We start from the raw sequence: 19,785 nt of genomic DNA, 5'->3' as shown, positions 1-19,785 counted from the left end.
TTTAAGTCTGTATTGCAATATTTCAGTATTCAATTTTCAGATTCTAGATGAATGACCAACATCTTTTTTTAATAAATTTATTAAATTCATATTGAACTAATATGACATGTAAATATGAAAGAGTGCATTTATGAAACCAAATACAAAAAGCACCTCCGTTTCAAACCTTACGCCAACATCCAAGGATGTTGATTAAACAATATTCCACCAACAGGATTCTATTCTAGGAAAAAAAATGTTTTGAACACAAACAACCTAAAAAGCAGCCAATTATATTTTCTCATATTAAACAAAACATTAAGAGACTGCAATCCCTGAGCAAGGCAAGTTTTGTAACACTGCCATTATCATGAGTGTGTTTTCTTTCACACCGGGAAGATTGGGTCTATAATTTGCACCTCGACTCTCTTAATGCCTTACAAAAAATATTGCATTATCTAAACTGAAATGGAAACTATCCTAAATGTGTAAACTACATCCAAACATTTCATGAAAAGAAGGTATGGCAATTAGACTGAACAAGAGTTGCCTCACAGCCTTGTCGTTAATGATTACTGAATCATGCCAGATTACTGCAATGCATAAATCTTTAAAATAGAATACATGCCCAAACATGGCAAACCTTAGTAATATCTAAACCAAATCTAGCATAACATAATTATTTGATCTTAATCAAATATCACATAAACTACAGCTTTCACTACATCAGAAATTGTTTTCAGTAGGTTTACCTATGCAATGCTACCTAATTTAGTAATGAATGAAGAGTATAATTCTAAAATAAATTTAGATATTTACATTCTTCAATGTAGGTAAATAACTAAAAATAATACAATAATAGTATCCTTGCTGACATGAAAGTATGATTTCATGTTAGTGAAACATTTTCATATGATGCTGTATGGTCCTTCCTTGAGGTACACATACACTGCATGATTTGTCATATATTACCATCATCAATATCTAAAATTAATTCAACTGATGAAATTCAAATCATAGCTAACATCACATGACAATACACCACTATGGTACAAACCAATAAGGTACGATGAGAATAGTTGTTTAAGGAAGTGTAGATCATGAAATGCACAAAATATTCCATGAAGCAATTATTCTGGAAATAAAAAAAAAATGCAAAGATTGTGTGCAAGCACATGGGCATATGGGCACACATAAGCAGGCAGACAGGCATGCATGCACACATACAACCAACTCAGGTATACTAACATACTACACACATGCCTGCACAAAAGCACATGTGCACACAATGCAAATATCCATTCACAAAACAGAGCAAAACAAAACCTAAATCTCATCATTGTAATATGGGATCTACATATCAACTAATGGCACTTTTCTCCTGTAAAGAGGATATAACCAAAAAAATAAATTTGAAGACTTTTAATCATTATAAAAGTTTCACATGCCTGAGATTTTGCAAAATTAAATTTCTATAGGTTTCAAGGTGTTACTTGACATTCTTGTACTTTTACCGTATGTGAAATTTTGGGTAAACATACCTCCTAAGAGAAAGACAATTTCTTGAACACATGATATTGGCACTATTCAAACAAATGCAAATTTTAAACTACTGAGGTTGCTACTCATCATGGTTTGTAGGATGAAAAGCACCAAACTAAACAATCAAGCTCTATGAGTCAGGGACTATATATTCTTAAGACCCCTATGAAAAGATGCATCAACATCATACTTTGGGTTTGGAGTTGAGCTGTCAACTTTACGGTTGCGTATGGCTTCTTCAATTGGAAACCCTGGACTTAACGGTTGCGTACTGTCCATGCACCATTTTTCCTCCCCAAACCTAGAAGGTAACTGTGGAAAGTAATTACCATTTGATATTACATCATCTTTAAAGCTAACTTTGCTCTGTTTTAACTTGGATTCAATCAATGTATGACAAGGGTCCTCAGAATGGACAAGTTCTGACATCACCATAATAAATTCAGCCTCGCTTCTATGACGCTTCATCAAATGCAAGACATACAAGTCAGTAAAACCAAATTTCTTGACAATCTTATATCTTAGCTTTTTAGCATGTTTAGAATCAGTGTGCATCAGTAAAAAGAGTCTATTAAAAGGAGGAATTACCCATATGAAGAGGGCCAATATTGTGATGATTGTTATTGCAATTAAAAATACCAACCACAGCCATATCACAACAAACATCTTGTCGTATATATCCATCAAGAGGAGGTGACAACCGAACCACTCTACACGTTTGTTATTGATATATACCTGCTCATCCACCATGCATCTCACAAAGGGAGGGAATGTGAGGGACAATTCATCTTTGAAAAAGCGTGGATCACGATGGAGAGGGTAAGCTGAATACACCAGGTTCATAAAACGACCCTGAAAAAAATGTATATATTAACAACTTCAATACTGATGTTACTTTTGTCACATATCCTTCTCAGGCTAGAACAAAAATGAAAAGAACATCAACAACTTAAAAAGAAAAAAAAAAAACTTCAACAGCTACTCTAACATAACATTACCCCTCAACCCCAGGTGACGGCCATAATCATCAGCTCAATTCTTGTAAGAGTGCACATAACATGGCCCTCTGTATACACCCCTACTTCAAAGAGTCCCACCCTTTGAAAATATTAACACCACACAGTGACCGAGTGTTTTGGAATATAACTGAAAATTGGAGAAAAAGTAGAGTTACTAACTACGTTTTAGATTACAAGTGAAAGACTCAATAGTAACTGAGTATGTTCATGAAATCTTGAGAGAGAGAGAGAGAGAGAGAGAGAGGGAGAGAGAGAGAGAGAGAGGGAGAGAGAGAGAGAGGGAGAGAGAGAGAGGGAGAGAGAGAGAGGGAGAGAGAGAGAATTACATAGAAAATCAACCACACAGACCCCATGGTCCAGACTAGGTGGTCTGTCCTTAAACCTAAGTGAATCTACGCTAATCAGATGGCTCCAAAACGTTGCTTCTCTACTCTAGTTAGTATTAAGTTCAAGGAAGTGACGGTCGAGCTTGTTTTTAAAGAAGTCAATCGTGTTACATTGGACCACTGACGGTGGGAGCTTATTCCATTCTCGCACTACAACGTTGGTGCAGAAAAATTTGGTGCAGTGTGAATTTACTTGTCTACATTTGAGTTTTATGCCATTGTTCCTCGTTCGCAAAGTGTCATCCATCATAAGCAATTTTGTTCTGTCTACATTCGTGAAACCATTAAGTATTTTAAAACATTCGATCAGTTTTCCTCGGAGGCGACGTTTCTCAAGAGAACATGTTAAGGGTGGAAAGCCTTTCTTCATAGGATTTGTTGCGCAAGGAAGGGATCATTTTTGTTGCCCGACGCTGAACACCTTCTAATTTAGCAATGTCCTTTGCATGGTGAGGAGACCAAAACTGTACCGCATACTCCAAGTGGGGTCTGACTAAACTATTGTAGAGCGGAAGTATTACATCTTTATTCTTGAATAAAAAGTTTCTTTTAATGAAGCCCAACATTCTGTTCGCTTTATTTGCTGCATCAATGCATTGATGTGAGAATTTAAGGTTTGACGCGATTTTGACCCCCAGGTCCTTAACGCACTGAACGCTTGTGAGTTTAACGCCGTGCATTTCGTAATCGAACTTCTTATTTCTTGTTCCAACTTAAAGGACCTGGCACTTGTCTACGTTAAAGGGCATCTCCCATCTATCCGACCAAGCTGAAATTTTGTGCAAATCCTCTTGGAGGCTTTGCCTGTCTTCGTCAGTGAGAACCGAGTTACCAATCTTTGTGTCGTCTGCAAATTTACTAATGCGATTATTGAGTCCAACATCCATGTCGTTGATGTAAATAATGAAGAGCACTGGGCCAAGAACCGAGCCCTGAGGGAAGCCACTAGTGACCGGCGCCCACTCTGAGTTAAATCTGTCAATCACCACTCTTTGTTGTCTGTTGCTCAACCAATTCGCGATCCATTGGTTTACTTGACCGTCAATACCTATTTGCTTTAATTTATAAAGTAATTTATGATGTGGGACTTTATCAAACGCTTTCTGGAAATCAAGATAGACTACGTCCAATGATTTGGTTACGTCATAAACTGAGAAGAGGTCGTTATAAAAGGTCAATAGGTTTGATAGGCAGGATCTTTTGTTACGGAAGCCATGTTGTGAATCCCCAGTTAATGAGTGGCTTTCGAGGTAACTCACAATTTTGTCTCTAATTATGCTCTCAAGTAGCTTACCTACAATTGAAGTTAGACTAATGGGTTGGTAGTTACCTGGTATTTTTTTGTCTCCTTTCTTAAAAATCGGTGTCACGTTAGCCTTTTTCCAATCCGAAGGGACGATGCCTTGTCGCAAGGACATATTGAATACGGTTGTGAGGGAGGAGACTATTTCGCTCTTTGTTTCTTTAAGCAGTATAGGATATACTTTATCAGGTCCGGGACTTTTATTTGTTTTAAGTGAATGGAGAGCTTTAAGGACTTCATCGGTTGTTATTTCAAAATTAGGCAATGCATGCTCGAGATTTACATTAGTACTGGTGCTGGTGGTAGTGGGAGGAAGACTGTTAGTATTAAACACCGAGGAAAAGTAACTGTTTAAGAGTTTTGCAATGTGTTGGGTGTCAGTCACTAGTGCACCGTCGCTGTTTGTTAAAGGTCCAATTTCACTTCTGATCACCTTTCTGTTGTTTATGTAACTGAAGAAAGATTTCGGATTATTTTTACAGTTGGCTGCAATATTTTCTTCATATCTACGCTTTGCCCGACATACTAATCTTTTTACTCGTCGCCTGGCATCGTTATAAAGTCTAATGTTTTCGGGCATGCTTTGTTCTTTCTTTAACCTGTAAAACAATTTTCTCTCCTTGACTGAGTGTTTAATTTTGCTATTAAACCAAGGTGGGCTTTTATTAGTGTTAATTCACTTCTCGCACAAGGGGACGAATGTGTTCTGCTGAGCGAGTAAGTGATTTTTAAAGCTTAGCCAGGCTTCCTCTACATTGCCGTCATCTAATAGTTGTATTTCTGTTAGTTTTTGTCGGATTTCTACGAAGTTAGCTCTTCTGAAATTGGGCACCTTTACTTTATTTTCAGTCACTGATGTTTGAGCTCTAATGTCGACGCGCACTAATTTATGATCGCAAGAATCGAAGTGTTCTCCTACCGTGACATTACTGACTAGGTTATCTCGGGTCGTTATAACAAGGTCGAGTATGTTATTTTGTCGAGTTGGTTCAGAAACCATTTGGCTAAGATAATTTTCTTCTAGAAATTCGATCATTCTATGCGACTCGCCTTCTGTACCTGACAGTGTCGCCCAGTCGATATGGGGGAGGTTAAAGTCTCCTAATATCAGTGAGTCGTCGTTATTAGTGACTGCCTTAAAACACTGTACATTTCAAGGTCGTCATCGAGTGATTGCCAGGGAGGCCTGTAGGTGACAGATATATATATATTTAAATTGACCTTTGCAATGTTTACTCGCACGCACAAATGTTCAACGTTACTGTCTCTTGGAGTTTTGTCAGTGGGTTGCAAATAGCTTTTGACAAAAAGGGCGACGCCACCGCCTCTACGGTTTACACGATATTTGTTGAAGAGTCTGTAGCCACCTATGTTGTATTCGGAACTTAAATCAATATTTGTGGTGTCGATAAATGTTTCGGTTATAGCAATTATGTCAAAATTTTCTCTTAGAGCAAGACATCTCAGTTCATCAAATTTGTTTCTTAGGCTACAGGCATTGAAACTAAGGATTTTTAAGTTATCTAGAGGCTTGGTAATAGAGGTGGTGGTACTTGCGGGATCACGGTTATGGGTTTATTGCGATGCATGGCGTCTATTTACACGGGCGGGGTGGAGGGACGTGGCTGAGGGTCGTTTTTTGATCGGGTGTCACGTACTGCGTCGTTGAGGGAGAGAGAGAATGAATGTGATGCACTGGGCACACACAGAGGGGTCTCGCTCCTGGAAGCAATAATCTTTCCACGGGAAATTGGAAAAGTACATCCACAGGTCGTCCCACTGAGCTGAAGCAAAATGCCAGAAGCCAGGTGCACAACAGGCATTGAAAAGTCAATCATTCAGTGATTTTTGGAGAAAAATACCATCTCCAAAATAAACAGCAACATATTTTGTCCAGAAATAGGCAGTCAGCATCTCGAAATTAGTAGGCTACTCTCTCATGAATAATTCCCTTCATTTAATTTAGATTCAAATAAAAATATTCCAAAATCCTAAAAAATCCAAAATCCACAACACCTTCAGTCCCAGGACTTTCGGATAAGGGATTCTCAACCTGTATAACCCCTCCAAGGCTGGCCTAAACAGTCATGTCCCACAACCAGAATACTCCCTTTTTTTTTTTACAAGTTAGGCATCATTCACTATTTTTCTGCACTTATCTAAAGTACATACAAAAATCAATTATAATGTCATCCCTGGCAGAACTGAAAACCACAAACCTGAAGCATATGGTCAAAATACAAGACCACCAAGCAATCAATGCCCAGGGCCACCACATGACAGATGATGAGCCACAAGTAAAGGCAACCATGAGTGCTCCCATGATTATTCATGTACTTGACCATCTTTTTGGTGTCTTGCTCACATGTGGAACAATCATACCTGCAAGGAAAGAAGATATTGTTCCAAACCAGAGAAAACACAAATGAAACATCATTTACATATACATATGTAGAGTATGATAATCAATATGCTTAAATTAGCTACAAATATTGCAAAATTTCTTTATTTACACTCAACCCTCAACTTCCCAGACTAACATGGGGGAGCACCTGTTTCAGCGGACCGACTCGCAGGAGCCCAAAAATGGGTCCGCCAACGCTGCCGGGTTAGGAAAGATTAACTAAAACAGGTTATTTGAAGATTTGCATTACATGTCAACAAAGGAAGCAATGTCAGCGGGGCTCACAAGGAGTCAGTCATTTCCTTTTTCGCCTTCGGATGTCTAAGGATATCTGCGAATTATTTATTGATGAATGTTTCTTTCTATAAAAATCAGGTCATGAGCATAGCAAATGGGTAATAAAAAATTATTTATAACTACAAGCAGCTGCTCAGCTGATATATGTAGTCAAACAGACGCAGTATGGTAGCAGAAATGCACCATTTGCGATTTTCTCTTTCAACTCTCCAGCTGGCCAAAAATGTTAAAGTAATACAAATTATTCATGTCCAGGTTTTTTTTTTTTTTTTTTTTTTTTACAACAAAGGAGGCAGCTCAAGGGCACAAAAAAAAGAAAACAATAATAAAAAAAAGCCCGCTACTCACTGCTCCCAAAAAATAATTAAAAGAGGTGGCCGAAAGAAAGATCAATTTCGGGAGGAGAAGTGTCCTCATACCCTCCTCTTGAAAGAATTCAAGTCGTTGGCAGGAGGAAATACAGATGAAGGAAGATTTTTCAGAGTTTACCAGCGTGAGGGATGAAAGAGTGAAGATGCTGGTTAACTCTTGCATAAGGGGTTTGGACAGTGTAGGGATGAGCATGAGTAGAAAGTCATGTGCAGTGGGGCCGCTGGAGGGGGGGAGGCATGCAGTTAGCAAGTTCAGAAGAACAGTCAGCGTGGAAATATCGATAGAAGATAGAAAGAGAGGCAACATCGCGGCGGAATTTAAGAGGTAGAAGGCTATCAGTAGGAGGAGGAGAGCTGATGAGACGAAGAGCCTTAGACTCCACTCTGTCCAGAAGAGCTGTGTGAGTGGAGCCCCCCCACACGTGAGATGCATACTTCATACGAGGGCGGACAAGGCCCCTGTATATGGATAGCAACTGCGCTGGGGAGAAGAACTGGCGGAGACGATACAGAACGCCCAACCTCGAGGAAGCTGATTTAGCAAGAGAGGAGATATGAAGTTTCCAGTTGAGATTTTGAGTTAAGGATAGACCGAGGATGTTTAGTGTTGAAGAAGGTGACAGCTGAGTGTTGTCGAAGAATAGGGGATAGGTGTTTGGAAGATTGTGTCGAGTTGATAGGTGGAGAAACTGAGTTTTTGAGGCATTGAAGGACACAAGGTTCCTTCTGCCCCAATCGGAAATGATAGCAAGGTCTGAGGTTAAGCGTTCTGCAGCCTCCAGTCTGGAGTCGTCTACTTCCTATTGTGATGGTCTTCTATTGAAAGAAGTTGAATAATGCAGAGTGGAGCTGCGGCGTATGAGTGGACAGGACAGTTTGTTATGGAAAGAAGATCATTGATGAATAATAGGAAGAGAGTGGGTGATAGGACAGAGCCCTGTGGAACGCCACTGTTGATAGGTTTAGGGGAAGAGCAGTGACCGTCTACCATCGCAGAGATAGAACGGCCGGAAAGGAAACTGGAGATAAAGGAACAGAGAGAGGGATAGAATCAGAAAGAGGGAAGTTTAGAAAGCAAAGACTGGTGCCAGACTCTATCGAAGGCTTTAAATATGTCTAGCGCAACAGAGAAAGTTTAACCGAAACGGCTAAGAGAGGATGACCAAGAGTCAGTTAAGAGAGCAAGAAGATCACCAGTAGAACGCCCCTTGCGGAATCCATACTGGCGATCAGATAGAAGAAGTGGAAAGGTGCTTTTGAATCTTCCGGTTAAGGATTGATTCAAAAGCTTTAGATAGACAGGAAAGTAAAGCTATGGGGCGGTAGTTTGAGGGATTGGAACGGTCACCCTTCTTAGGCACAGGCTGTACAAAGGCATACTTCCAGCAGGAAGGAAACATAGATGTTGATAGGCAGAGACGAAAGAGTTTGACCAGGCAGGGTGTCAGCACAGAAGCATAGTTTTTAAGGACAATAGGAGGCACTCCATTAGGTCCATAAGCCTTCTGAGAGTTGAGGCCAGAGAGGGCATAGAAAACATAATTTGGAAGAATCTTAATAACAGGCATAAAGGAGTCAGAGGGGGGATGAGTAGGAGGAATATGCCCAGAATCGTCCAGGGTGGAGTTCTTACAGAAAGTTTGAGCGAAGAGTTCAGCCTTAGAGACAGATGAGACGGCAGTGCTGCCGTCAGGGTTAAGGAGAGGAGGGAAAGAGGAAGAAGTGAAATTGGAGGAGATATTTTTGGCTAGATGCCAGAAGTCACTGGAAGAATTAGAAGAAGCAAGGTGTTGACATTTTCTATTAATAAATGAAGTTTTGGTAAGTCAGAGAATAGATTTGGCACGATTCTGGGCTGAAATGTAAAGGTCAAAGTTAGTGGGAGTTCGAAGGCTCTGGAACCTTTTGTGAGCTGCCTCTCTATCTTAAATAGCATGAGAACAAGCGTGATTAAACCAAGCCTTTTTAGCATGAGGAGTTGAGAAAGTACGTGGAATGTATGCCTCTATTCCAAAGACAATCACCTCTGTGATGCGTTGAGCACACACAGAGGGGTCTCTCTCCTGGAAGCAGTAATCATTCCACGGGAAATCGGAAAAGTACATCCTCAGGTCGTCCCACTGAGCTGAAGCAAAATGCCAGAAGCATTGCCTCTTCGGCGGGTCCAGAGGATGTACAGGAGCGATAGGAAAGGATACAGAAGTAAGGTTATGATCGGAGGAGCCCAACAGAGAGAACAGTTTGACAGAGTAAGCAGAAGGATTAGAGGTAAGGAAGAGGTCTAGAATGTTGGGCCTGTCTCCAAGACGGTCGGGAATACGAGTAGGGTGCTAAACCAACTGCTCTATGTCGTTGAGGAGAGCAAAGTTGTAGGCTTGTTCACCAGGCTGGTCAGTGAAGGAGGATGAAAGCCAAAGCTGGTGGTGAACATTGAAATCTCCCAAGATGGAGATTTCAGCAAAGGGAGAGTGAGTCAAGATGTGCTCCACTTTAGAGTTCAAATAGTCAAAGAATTTTACATAGTTAGTAGAGTTAGGTGAGAGATAAACAGCACATATGTATTTAGTAATAGAATGACAATGAAGTCTTAGCCAGATGGTGGAAAATTCAGAAGAGTCAAGGTCGTGGGCACGAGAGCAAGTGATGTCGTTGCGCATGTAGGCGCAACATCCAGCTTTGGATTGAAATTTAGGATAGAGATAGTAGGAGGAAACTCGAGTAGAGGTTGCTGTCAGTAGCCTCCGAAACCAGTGTTTCGGTGAGGAAGAGAAGGTGGGGTTTAGAGGAGGAGAGATGGTGTTCCACAGAATAAAAATTAGAACAAAGACCGCGAATGTTGCAGAAATTGATAAGGAGGAGGTTCGAGGAGTTATCAGGACACCTCTCAAGTCGGCAGCCAGAATGGGAGTCCTCCCTGAGGGAATTTATGGTCCCCCCCCCAGGCGGGGACTCCGAGGCGGTGTTTTCGTTAGCCATTTTGAATTTTGGGAAAAGGTGTGTGTGTTGTGTGAATGTAGTGTGGTGTAAAAAGAGAGAGGAACTGTCTTTAGAGAGCATGCTGAACTGCTCTCTGGTGTTGATGAGACAAAAGGGAAATGGTTAGTGAGGACATGGGAAGGGTCTTTGAAGGGCTTCAGCACCCTCCTCGCTTCCCATATATCCTCACCGGAAGTAGCTCACGCCTGTTCAGTAGGTGTCTTCCTACCTACTCCTATTGTATTGTATGCAAATATCAGGTCACAGCACGGCTGCTTATCAACACGAGATAACAATAAACGTGTGTCCAGTGCGCACACAGCCACCTAGCAGGTGTTGGAGACATTGGCTGGGAGACAGAATTTGATGTATGGCCAGACTTGTTTCAACCAGCCATATTACAAGTCAAATCCGAAAGGTTTCCAGTACAAGGTTCATCGGGTGTTGGCATTACAAGTGGCATGCTTGGTTTAGGGTCAGCCACCATTACTGATGGTGGTGGTGGTGGTGGGGGGGGGGGGGGGGGACCCCCCCCGTCCAAAGGCTGCTTCCCTATGAACAAAAACCATGGACATTTTCAACCATTTCTTCACAATGACACTTATTAGTGATGTTTTCATAAAATTATTATCAAACTGTCAAGAAAGCCCATTTTAAATTAACATGGTCAAAGAGAAACTATGGTAAACAATGGATGGTACCCTTGTGAGTATGAGGCATCATGTGATGACACACAGCAGCAGCAGCTGCAGATTTATAAATGACCACTGTGTAAGATATTAGGGGTGTTCACAAAGCTTTTAAAGCTGCCACCATGTTAAGATGGTATGTTACAGGGTTGTTAGCTGAGGTTGCAGGAAACTAATCAAATATGGGAGTAGCCTGGGCCCTGTGGCTAGCACAGAGAATGGACTGCCATTTGAACAAAGCATGAGAGAAAACATACAGAAGGACAACTCGGTTAAACATACATTATGAGAAGTGTTACATTTTGTACCCTGAATTGAGCCTTTGTATGATGTATGTTTTGTCATTATCCTTTTCTAATAAAATAATAACAATTCCACAAGGGACTGCATGCTGTAAAATCATCCAGACGATTACCATAAATTGTGGCATACAAGTTGACTTTTTGAGCCTGAAAAAATCTCTCCAGAACTAGGGGTAAACTTATACAGAAAGGATAAAATGCGAACCTTTACTACCGAGTGGCAAACAAGTGGAGTAGCACTAATAAATCTATAATATAACTACATTAGATTACTATCAAACAAAAGTACTGTTGTAAAAGTTTAAATAAGCAATCATCTGGTGTCCAGGAATTGATTAATCCATTTTACATTGATTCCTATGAGGAAAAGCTTCGGTTTACAAACATTTCAGGTGACGAACGGCCTTCAGGAACAAATTACATTCGTGAACAGAGGTTCCACTGTATATAGTACATTTGTGTATATATGTATGTGCACCTTCTTGGTGTCTTGTGGCAAGGGCGTGGCTGTGCAGTGCTTGGCGGAGGAGGTAGCAGTACAAAAAAGGTCCGTCAGTCAGAGCAGTGCCACCCATATACCATTTTTCCTATAATAACATTTATTCCTACTACGCAAATTCCCACTACGTGACCTCGTGTATAGCCCATAGACTCGTGTAGTAGGCGTGCCTACTGTATCTAGAAAGTTGAGGATCAAGCAAACATTTACCTGTGTTCTCCCTCAGCCAGGTCATGTAACAGTTGCTTGAGGCGAGGATTATCTTTGCTTTTTGCTAACATTCTTGGAATGTAGAACACAGAGGCAATGATCACGAAGGAGTGGTGGGTCCAGCGATAGAACAAGATGTAGCGTCGCTGCCTCTCACGCTCGTCGGACTCAAAGGAATCCTGAAATGTTCATATTGTTAAGAGATTTCTAATATTGGTAAGTCTGAAGTAATGAAGCAAAAGAGCTGAAACAACACAAAAGGATATTCATACTTCAAAAACAAAAGGGTATGACAGGCAGTAATTCTTGATACGATAGGGAACTTCAGCATCCGCATTGAATCCATTGACACATATGATGGCCTCCTTCCATATCCAGCACCCTCTGAAAATGTAAAAAAATACCATATTGTATTATACAACTTAATGAAAAATAAATGTTAGAAAGCTTATCAATTCCATACTGGGGATGATGGGATATTAGCAGTTTTTCATGGTTCAAGTTGTGACCCAATACTGGGTTGCTCAACTCGGTTTATTGGTTTGCTGATTCCAACACAGATAAATTAATACTAAATAAACAACAACACAATCTAAACAGTGCTATCAAGAGGCTTGCAACATCTCTGCTTTCTAAATTACCTGCCTACAGATACTATCCCTCTCTCTGTACTTTAATCTCCAGGTTCCCTTCAGGCCGATCTCTGCTGCAGTAGACGGTCACTGTTCATCACCATTTTTCTCCCCTTACAAATGCTACCCATATACAAGGGCCTTGTCCATCCTCATGTGGGGTATGCATTTTATGTGGAGGGGGGTTTCACACACACACACACACACACACACACACACACACACACACACACACACACACACACAGCCCTTTTAGACATAGTCGTCAAAGGCTCTTCATAATATCAACTCCCTTTCTCTTACTGTCAGTCTTCAATCTCTTAAGCTCTGCTGCATTCATGTCTCTTTCTATCATCTATTGATGTTTTCATGCTGACTGTTCTGTTGAACTTGCTAACTATATGCCTCCACCCCTTCCACTGCTCCGCTGCACAAGACTTTCTATATCTATACTAGCTCATCCCTCTGCTATCCAAATCCCTTATGCAAGAGTTAATCAGAATCTTCATTTTTTCATCCCTTTCACTGGTATACTGTTGAACCTCGCTAACTCGGACTTTGAGCTAAGTCGGACTCTGACCGACCCAGGGACTAAAGTCCGAGTTGTGGTTGCGCCCGGCAGTATAGATTTTGACCGACAGGTGGACGTCGGTCCATGTTGTTTACATAGCAGCGTTGCAAGCACCACGTGGTTGCTGTTATTATTTCTACTATTTTCAAGCCAGATTGTGATTGACACGTGTGACTTTTTGTGCCAACATGTCCTCAAAGCTTCAAGACCAAGTGGAGTGAAGAGGAAGGTCACCCCCACATTGGCGCCGCCCGGGCGGTGTTTTCGGTGGGGCACGCGTGTATGTGGCTGTGCCCACTGCGGGCCCAGGCTGCTCAATCTGCCAACTCTTGTTTTCCACATGTTGCACAGGACCCCCCTCCCTTCTTCCATCTCTTCTTTCTCAAAAAGAAGAGGTGGAAGAAAGGAAAGGAGTCCCGTGCAACATGTGGAGGATGGGAATCGGCAAATTGAGAAGCCCAAACCCACAACAAAGACAGCCACACACGTGCAGGCCACGATGGGGATTCGGCTCGGGTGCTGCCGATGCGGGCCGGCCGCCGACGCTCATCATCGCCATCAGCCGCCCGTCAGCTGTTCGGGCACGGCGCGCGGCCGGGGCTGTCTGCACGCGTGCGCTTGGCCGCCCGGATGGGTGGCCAAGCGCACCGGACAAACCTACCCAGCCGTTAAATCAAGGGTCGAATGTATTTTAGGTTTGCTTTTGAAGTTCTTTGGGTTTTATGGGGGGTAAATCCGTCACTGTCAGACATTCACATTTGTCAGACCAACCTTTCCCCCTATTAGTCCGGGTTAGCGAGGCTCAATAGTACTGAAAAAGCCTTCCTTCATCTGTATTTCCACCTGGCTATGACAAAGTCTTTCAAGAGGGGAGTATCAAGACACCTCTCAAACTGAAACTGACCCTCTCTTCTGCCAATTTGTTCTGTACTCTTTTTGCTGTAACAAACCTGAGTGCTTTTTTTATATACCCTTCAGCTGCTTCCACTGCAGGGAAAAAAGGGTTGTGAGAGTAATGCATAAACCCAAACAGTCACAAAGAAAAGTTTGAATACCTCTACAATAGGATGCAATAACTTTTTCAAGATGTATGGAATATTTGTGCACTAAACCAGTTTTCTTCAAACCCTTCATAGACTCGCTTCAAGATTTTTCCTCAAAACCCATTTACAAGCAATTTGCAATAATGAGAGTGGCCTTTCAGCTACCTCATATTAATTATCTAGCCTTGTGAAGCAGTGGCAATCCAGTGAGCAGTCTAATTGTGACCCAGTACTGAGGCATGATATATACTTTGAAGAACCCCCTATTAAGCCTTATAGTACTTCAATGTCAACTAAGTGGTCTTGTCAGCAAGACAGTTGAGAGATGTCAAAAGTGAAATTCAATATTTTACTAACACTGATAATTCTACTCACTGTATTATGGTGTAAAGCAGGACAAACAACAGCGATGAGAGTCTGTAGTGAAGTCTGAGTATGGGGCTGTCCAAGGGCTGGGCACACACTCTCTTATGAATGATCTTGCTCACAACAACTTTGACTTCTTTAAGAATGTCTTTGGTAAGGATGGAGTAACTGCTTTCAGAATTCTTTCTGTTGGGAGGAAATAAAAAATACTTATAACTTACATGAACATTACATAACATGAAATTCTAAAATAAAGTATTTTTACTTACCATTACAGGTATTTGGAATGGAAAAGAATATCCTTAAAATATGTTATACATTATTTTGACCACACATTATGAGAATCACTAAAATATAACAAAGTACTTAGCATGACCTATCATATGGGGTGGCCAGTGTTGTAATGGAGGTGTGAAGACAAAGATTAAAAGTAAACTGGGTTCATGAATTCAAACAATATAAAAGTAAAAAGTCTAATAAGAATATCAATCAGTAAAAAAAATAGCCATTAGTTTACTTGAATGATTTGAAATTGGGTTGAAAAAACATTTACAAAAAGTTTGGTACAACTAAAAAGGGTGGAGGACTGAGGTGATGAGTGCTAAATTTGGTCATCAAATACAAGCTAAGGTGGTTTAGTCACCTGGACAGACAGCAAGGATGAGAAAACATACTGGGGGAACAAGTGACAATAGTGCTGAGTGTGTGACAGGATCAACTTGATTAAAACTAAGGAACATAATTCTGTATATCCTTGTAGAGTGGTAACAAAATTTAAGAATAGTGTAGAAAGGTGAATAAAAAGGGAAAAGGTTTTGAATATACAAGTATTGCATGGATGGAAAAAATGTAGAAGCCTGGATGAACAAGTATCAGAAGATAATGATTGCAGATAAACATTTCTAATAATAGTGATCAAAATGTATAAAGGATATTCATGGTCTACATACAGTGTAAAGTGGTAAAATTACTTACTTGGCATTACTATTATTATTATTACCATTATTATTATTGTTATTATTATTGTTCTTCTTATTGTTGTTGCTATTATTAATATTGAGATTATTATTGTTATTTTTGTTGTTGCTTTTATTATTCTGTCCTTTACTGGCACTGGAGCTATTAGCTCCTTGGCTGTTGTTCTTGCCTCCACTTGAGTTGTTGAAGTTGTTACTCTTGTTAGCATTTTGGTTAGGATTGTTGTTGTTTTGATTCCTGCAGTTCTGATCATCTCCACTTTTGCTGTTTTTTTGATGAAGGCTGTTATGCTGTGAAGGGCTCTGCACATTTTTAAAACCTTCTCTGTTGTTTTTCTTGAAGTTATTTGCCTTCTGATTATTCTTAGATTGAGGGTTAAAGCTTTTTCCTTGACTGTGTGGATATCTATCTCCTGCATTGCCAGCTTTTCCCTTTCCTTTGTTTTTCTTAAAATTGTAATTTTTTCGGGCATTACTGCTCTGAGGTGTGGGATTTGAGGATCTTTGCATACTCTCATCTCCAAGATCATTTTTCCCTTTAGGAGTGGACTCAACAGTGACTATAACTTCTGTGTCTTCATGTGGTTCATCACACATCTCACTATTGCAGAATGTATCAACCTCATCCTCATTACTTGACATGTCAGCCTCCTCACAACTGCTGTCTTCTCCACTATCATTGCTTTCATTAATTGGATGTTCATTACTGCTGTCCTCTTCATTATCACTGCCATAATTTTCAGCATTATCATCACCTTCGTCTTCAATGATTACAATTGTCTCTTCTGATTCCTCCATTTTCTTTCTCCACTCTTGCCTGTAAGCAGAAAAGTTACAACTATTAGCATTTCATGAGTCAAGCAGAAAATTATAAGCCTTTGAAAATGACTGTATTGACCTAATGGTTCATAAATACACAAAAGTGTGTAGGAGGCAATGTTTGATCATATAAATTTGTAAGGTAAAAGTAATATAGGGGGCACATGCTACTACTGCACATGGCCTCACTACTCGTGTCTCATTGGCGGGGTGAGAACCATTAACCATTACCTTAGGACACAGGGCCCTATGTCACCACATGGCTCCCACGGATTCTACAAGTGACAGTCCTGAGCCGATGTTCGATGATGACAAGTGAAAGCGATAAAGAAAATGACAAGTTCAGTAGGTTAACCCGGTAGCAGCGGGGATCATGTTTCTTAAGGCCCCTCTTAGCGAGAAAAATGAGAAAAAATCATCACTCACGCAAACCATTTCATAATATATATCAAAGCATTTGTGATCAGTTTATGCATCATGTATTTTTGGGGGTTTATATCATGGCAAAAATTTGTCCCGTCGCTGCTACACGGTAAAGCCGCAAATTTGGCCCGTCGCTGCTACCGGGTTAAGGAATTTAACAGGGTAAAGTAATCAGATAGAATATAATACATTAGTAAAAATACAGTACTCAGGCACCCTCGACTCAAACTTCATAATTGTCAGAAGGGTTCGGCTTTCCAGTGACACAGATGCTTAGCATTTTAATGAACCTCCTTTACTATTTTGTGTCTTTATATTCTTTGGATCTACTCACTCTACATGGATCTACATTTAGAAAACTGCTGCTCGGCACTTTTACGCATTACTGATGAGTAATAAAACATGTCTTTTTATCTGATTATTTGAACATATTTTACATTTACATGGGTCCCCATAATCAAAACAATTTGCTAATCCAAATGGCCTTATTTTTGGTCGGCTGCTATTAAGATTATTGGGGTTTTAAGGTAATTCATATAACTTCTCCTTTCTTTAGTGTTTTATTTATTCATTTATATTTTGATTTATTTATTCACTTTTATTTCAGACTGCATGTGCATCTGAAACCAACCAAGCTCACAGGGTTGTACCCGAAAAAGAAGTCAAAGGATCTTGCCAAGAGGTACTTTTAATGTGAAAGTAACTGCTTGGAGACTTGCTCAGAGGAAACCTTCAGGACAGCATCAGCAGCAGCAATAGTTTTACTATCCATACCAATGTCAGGTTACAATTTTAGCAGCGAATAGGATACAATCGATTAGTCGACATTTGGTCCTTAGGCATTACGCTATCTATTATGACTGTGGGTGGAGATACAATAATGTCATTACCAGTTTACCTTCACCCCAATATATGCTAAAGTAAAATTTCTAACAAATTCTTGTTTCACCTTATTTTCTGGTTACCATTTCTAGTTTTTCATCAACTTCAACTCAAGTTGCCAGCTCTCGCCAGTCACCAACACAGCATGCTGCCATTACACGCTACGAAACACGTTACAATTATGTATCAATGTTAATTAAATCTGACAAATTAATATACTAAAACAAACCCATAACAGAGGGGGCAGCACCCCCAACACCTACTGAGAGCTTCGCCCTTATTGATGTCACCCTACATTTTTGTGAACAAAAAAAAAATCACAAACAAGTAACAGCTGACAGAAATGGTACTGAGAAATGTTAAAGAGGCATTGAGATCAGAAAAAAAACGGTGTCTACCACCTGAGTTAAGTTGGTGAAAGACTGGAGTAATACCCATTTTTACAAGGCTAGAGCCTGAAAGATAAGGCCTTCATACGGGTCTTCTTAGCATTGCTGCTGTACTTACGCTTCTGCATGGCTCTTGGAGAAAAGTCATCTGGGCGAGTAATAATATTTAATTCTTCACCACACCCTCACAATTACCTCATTGTGCTTAGGATGTACACTTTTTATCTTTTTTTTATAGTTGGTGTAAAGGTTGGCTATAAATGCTGCTAAATTTTCAATCACAGGTAATTTACATTTGTAGAAACCGATTCAAGACATCGATCAGAACCCCCTTCTCAGCCTTTTACTCTATCACAACACGTGTGTGGTTGTGGCACATGCTATTAGATTTCTACCCTTAAATTGCGGAAAATTAACTCCATTAAGCAACATGTAAGGTAAAGTTGTGTGCACACTGTGGCCGCGCGTGGCTGCAGTGCTCATTTCCGTGCCATTGGCATCTTGAGCCCGTGATGAGAACACTTTATAGTACCCGGGACACGGCCTTGTGTGACCTCCGGGATTGCTACAGTTTACCTTCACCAGGTTTCCCCAGGTGCCCATCTATCGACCAGCCAGAAATGGAAGATGAGCAGAGCAGCTGGGTGAGGTGCACACCGACTGCCCGGGCCGGGTTATCTGCTGCAATGGCTGCCGTGCCCGAGGATACGAGCTGTTTCACTACACTCGAACCAGACTTTGAAACCGATGAATCCATAAAACTTTTCCTAGTAGCCCATACAGCACTATCTCACCGGTAGTCCATGGCGGGATTCAACACCTAATTATGACTTACGTTGATGCATGTAAGCTAGAATAGACAAATACGTAATGAATGGTCAGAATGGCTAATACAGACGTAAACCTGTGAATCCATAACACTTTCCCTGACAGCCTTGTATCAGTATCTCGCCAGTAGAGTCCATGGAGGGATTCAATAAGCTCTAATTATGACGAATAGATGCATGGAAGCTAAAATACATATATAATTGGTTAAAATAGACATCATGAAACCATGAATCCATATGCTTCGAGTCCCGTACCGGCAGACCAATAATTATGACTTACTTTAATGCCTGAAGGTTAAGATACGTGATAACTGGCTGAAATAGACGTAATAATAAGCACTCACTGCCCTGTGTTGGCGCCACGTGTTGCTGCTGCTCTCGGCGGGGCGGAGGAAGACAATATGGCCGCGTCTTCTTTATACACTGCCATTTATTCTTTTTTATAGTCTAACGACCACAGACTCGGTAATAGTATCTCGTATCATGAAGGTTTTCTTTTGTTTGGTTTTCTTTTTGTAATGTTTGGGGTAGTCGTCTGTACTACAGGCTAGTCCTCAGTTTTTTCGGTAATGAAATATATGATAACGGATGTATGGCGTCTTCACTTATAAGATGCAATTTTTGTCATTTTTCATAACCCAGTTTGACCGTAGGGTAGTAAAAAAGATCAATCTCCTATTATGGCATATTGACTCCAGCACTTCTTGTTGTTTACTCTGTGGCCTTTTTCGATTCGGTAATGAGAGATCGGTTAATACGGTCACATATATATAGTTGTCTGAGATTATAGTAAAGCCAATGAATACGAGAATTTGGCAAACTTCATCACAAATGCCATCACTGCCATGTTGAACGCGTTACCAAAAGAGCCGCGCGAAA

At 40.6% G+C, this 19,785-nt stretch overlaps 1 protein-coding gene across 5 annotated transcripts; it reads right to left on the bottom strand.

The window, feature by feature from the left end:
- Nucleotides 1-61: 61 nt before the first annotated feature.
- Nucleotides 62-19,377, bottom strand: LOC126998964 (putative uncharacterized protein DDB_G0285119). Of its 5 annotated transcripts, none has more exons than XM_050861261.1 (8): nt 19,251-19,377; nt 15,565-16,383; nt 14,599-14,775; nt 12,250-12,361; nt 11,978-12,156; nt 6,449-6,611; nt 2,257-2,373; nt 62-1,833 (listed from the first exon to the last, which is right to left on the bottom strand). In XM_050861261.1, exons 1-8 carry the CDS (start codon nt 19,334-19,336, stop codon nt 1,666-1,668), a joined length of 1,821 nt encoding a protein of 606 aa, XP_050717218.1. In that variant the 5' UTR covers nt 19,337-19,377; the 3' UTR covers nt 62-1,665. The 5 variants fall into 5 exon arrangements, with proteins under 5 accessions (XP_050717218.1, XP_050717219.1, XP_050717214.1 ...); XM_050861262.1 differs by having other exon boundaries at nt 62-1,822; XM_050861257.1 differs by having other exon boundaries at nt 62-2,373.
- Between the last annotated feature and the right edge of the window lie 408 nt (nt 19,378-19,785).

The sequence above is a fragment of the Eriocheir sinensis genome, chromosome 15, assembly GCF_024679095.1.
Source record: "Eriocheir sinensis breed Jianghai 21 chromosome 15, ASM2467909v1, whole genome shotgun sequence".
Lineage (NCBI taxonomy): Eukaryota > Metazoa > Arthropoda > Malacostraca > Decapoda > Varunidae > Eriocheir > Eriocheir sinensis.
The sequence above is the reverse complement of the archived record's forward strand: the minus strand, read 5'-3'. Positions and strand labels throughout refer to the sequence as shown.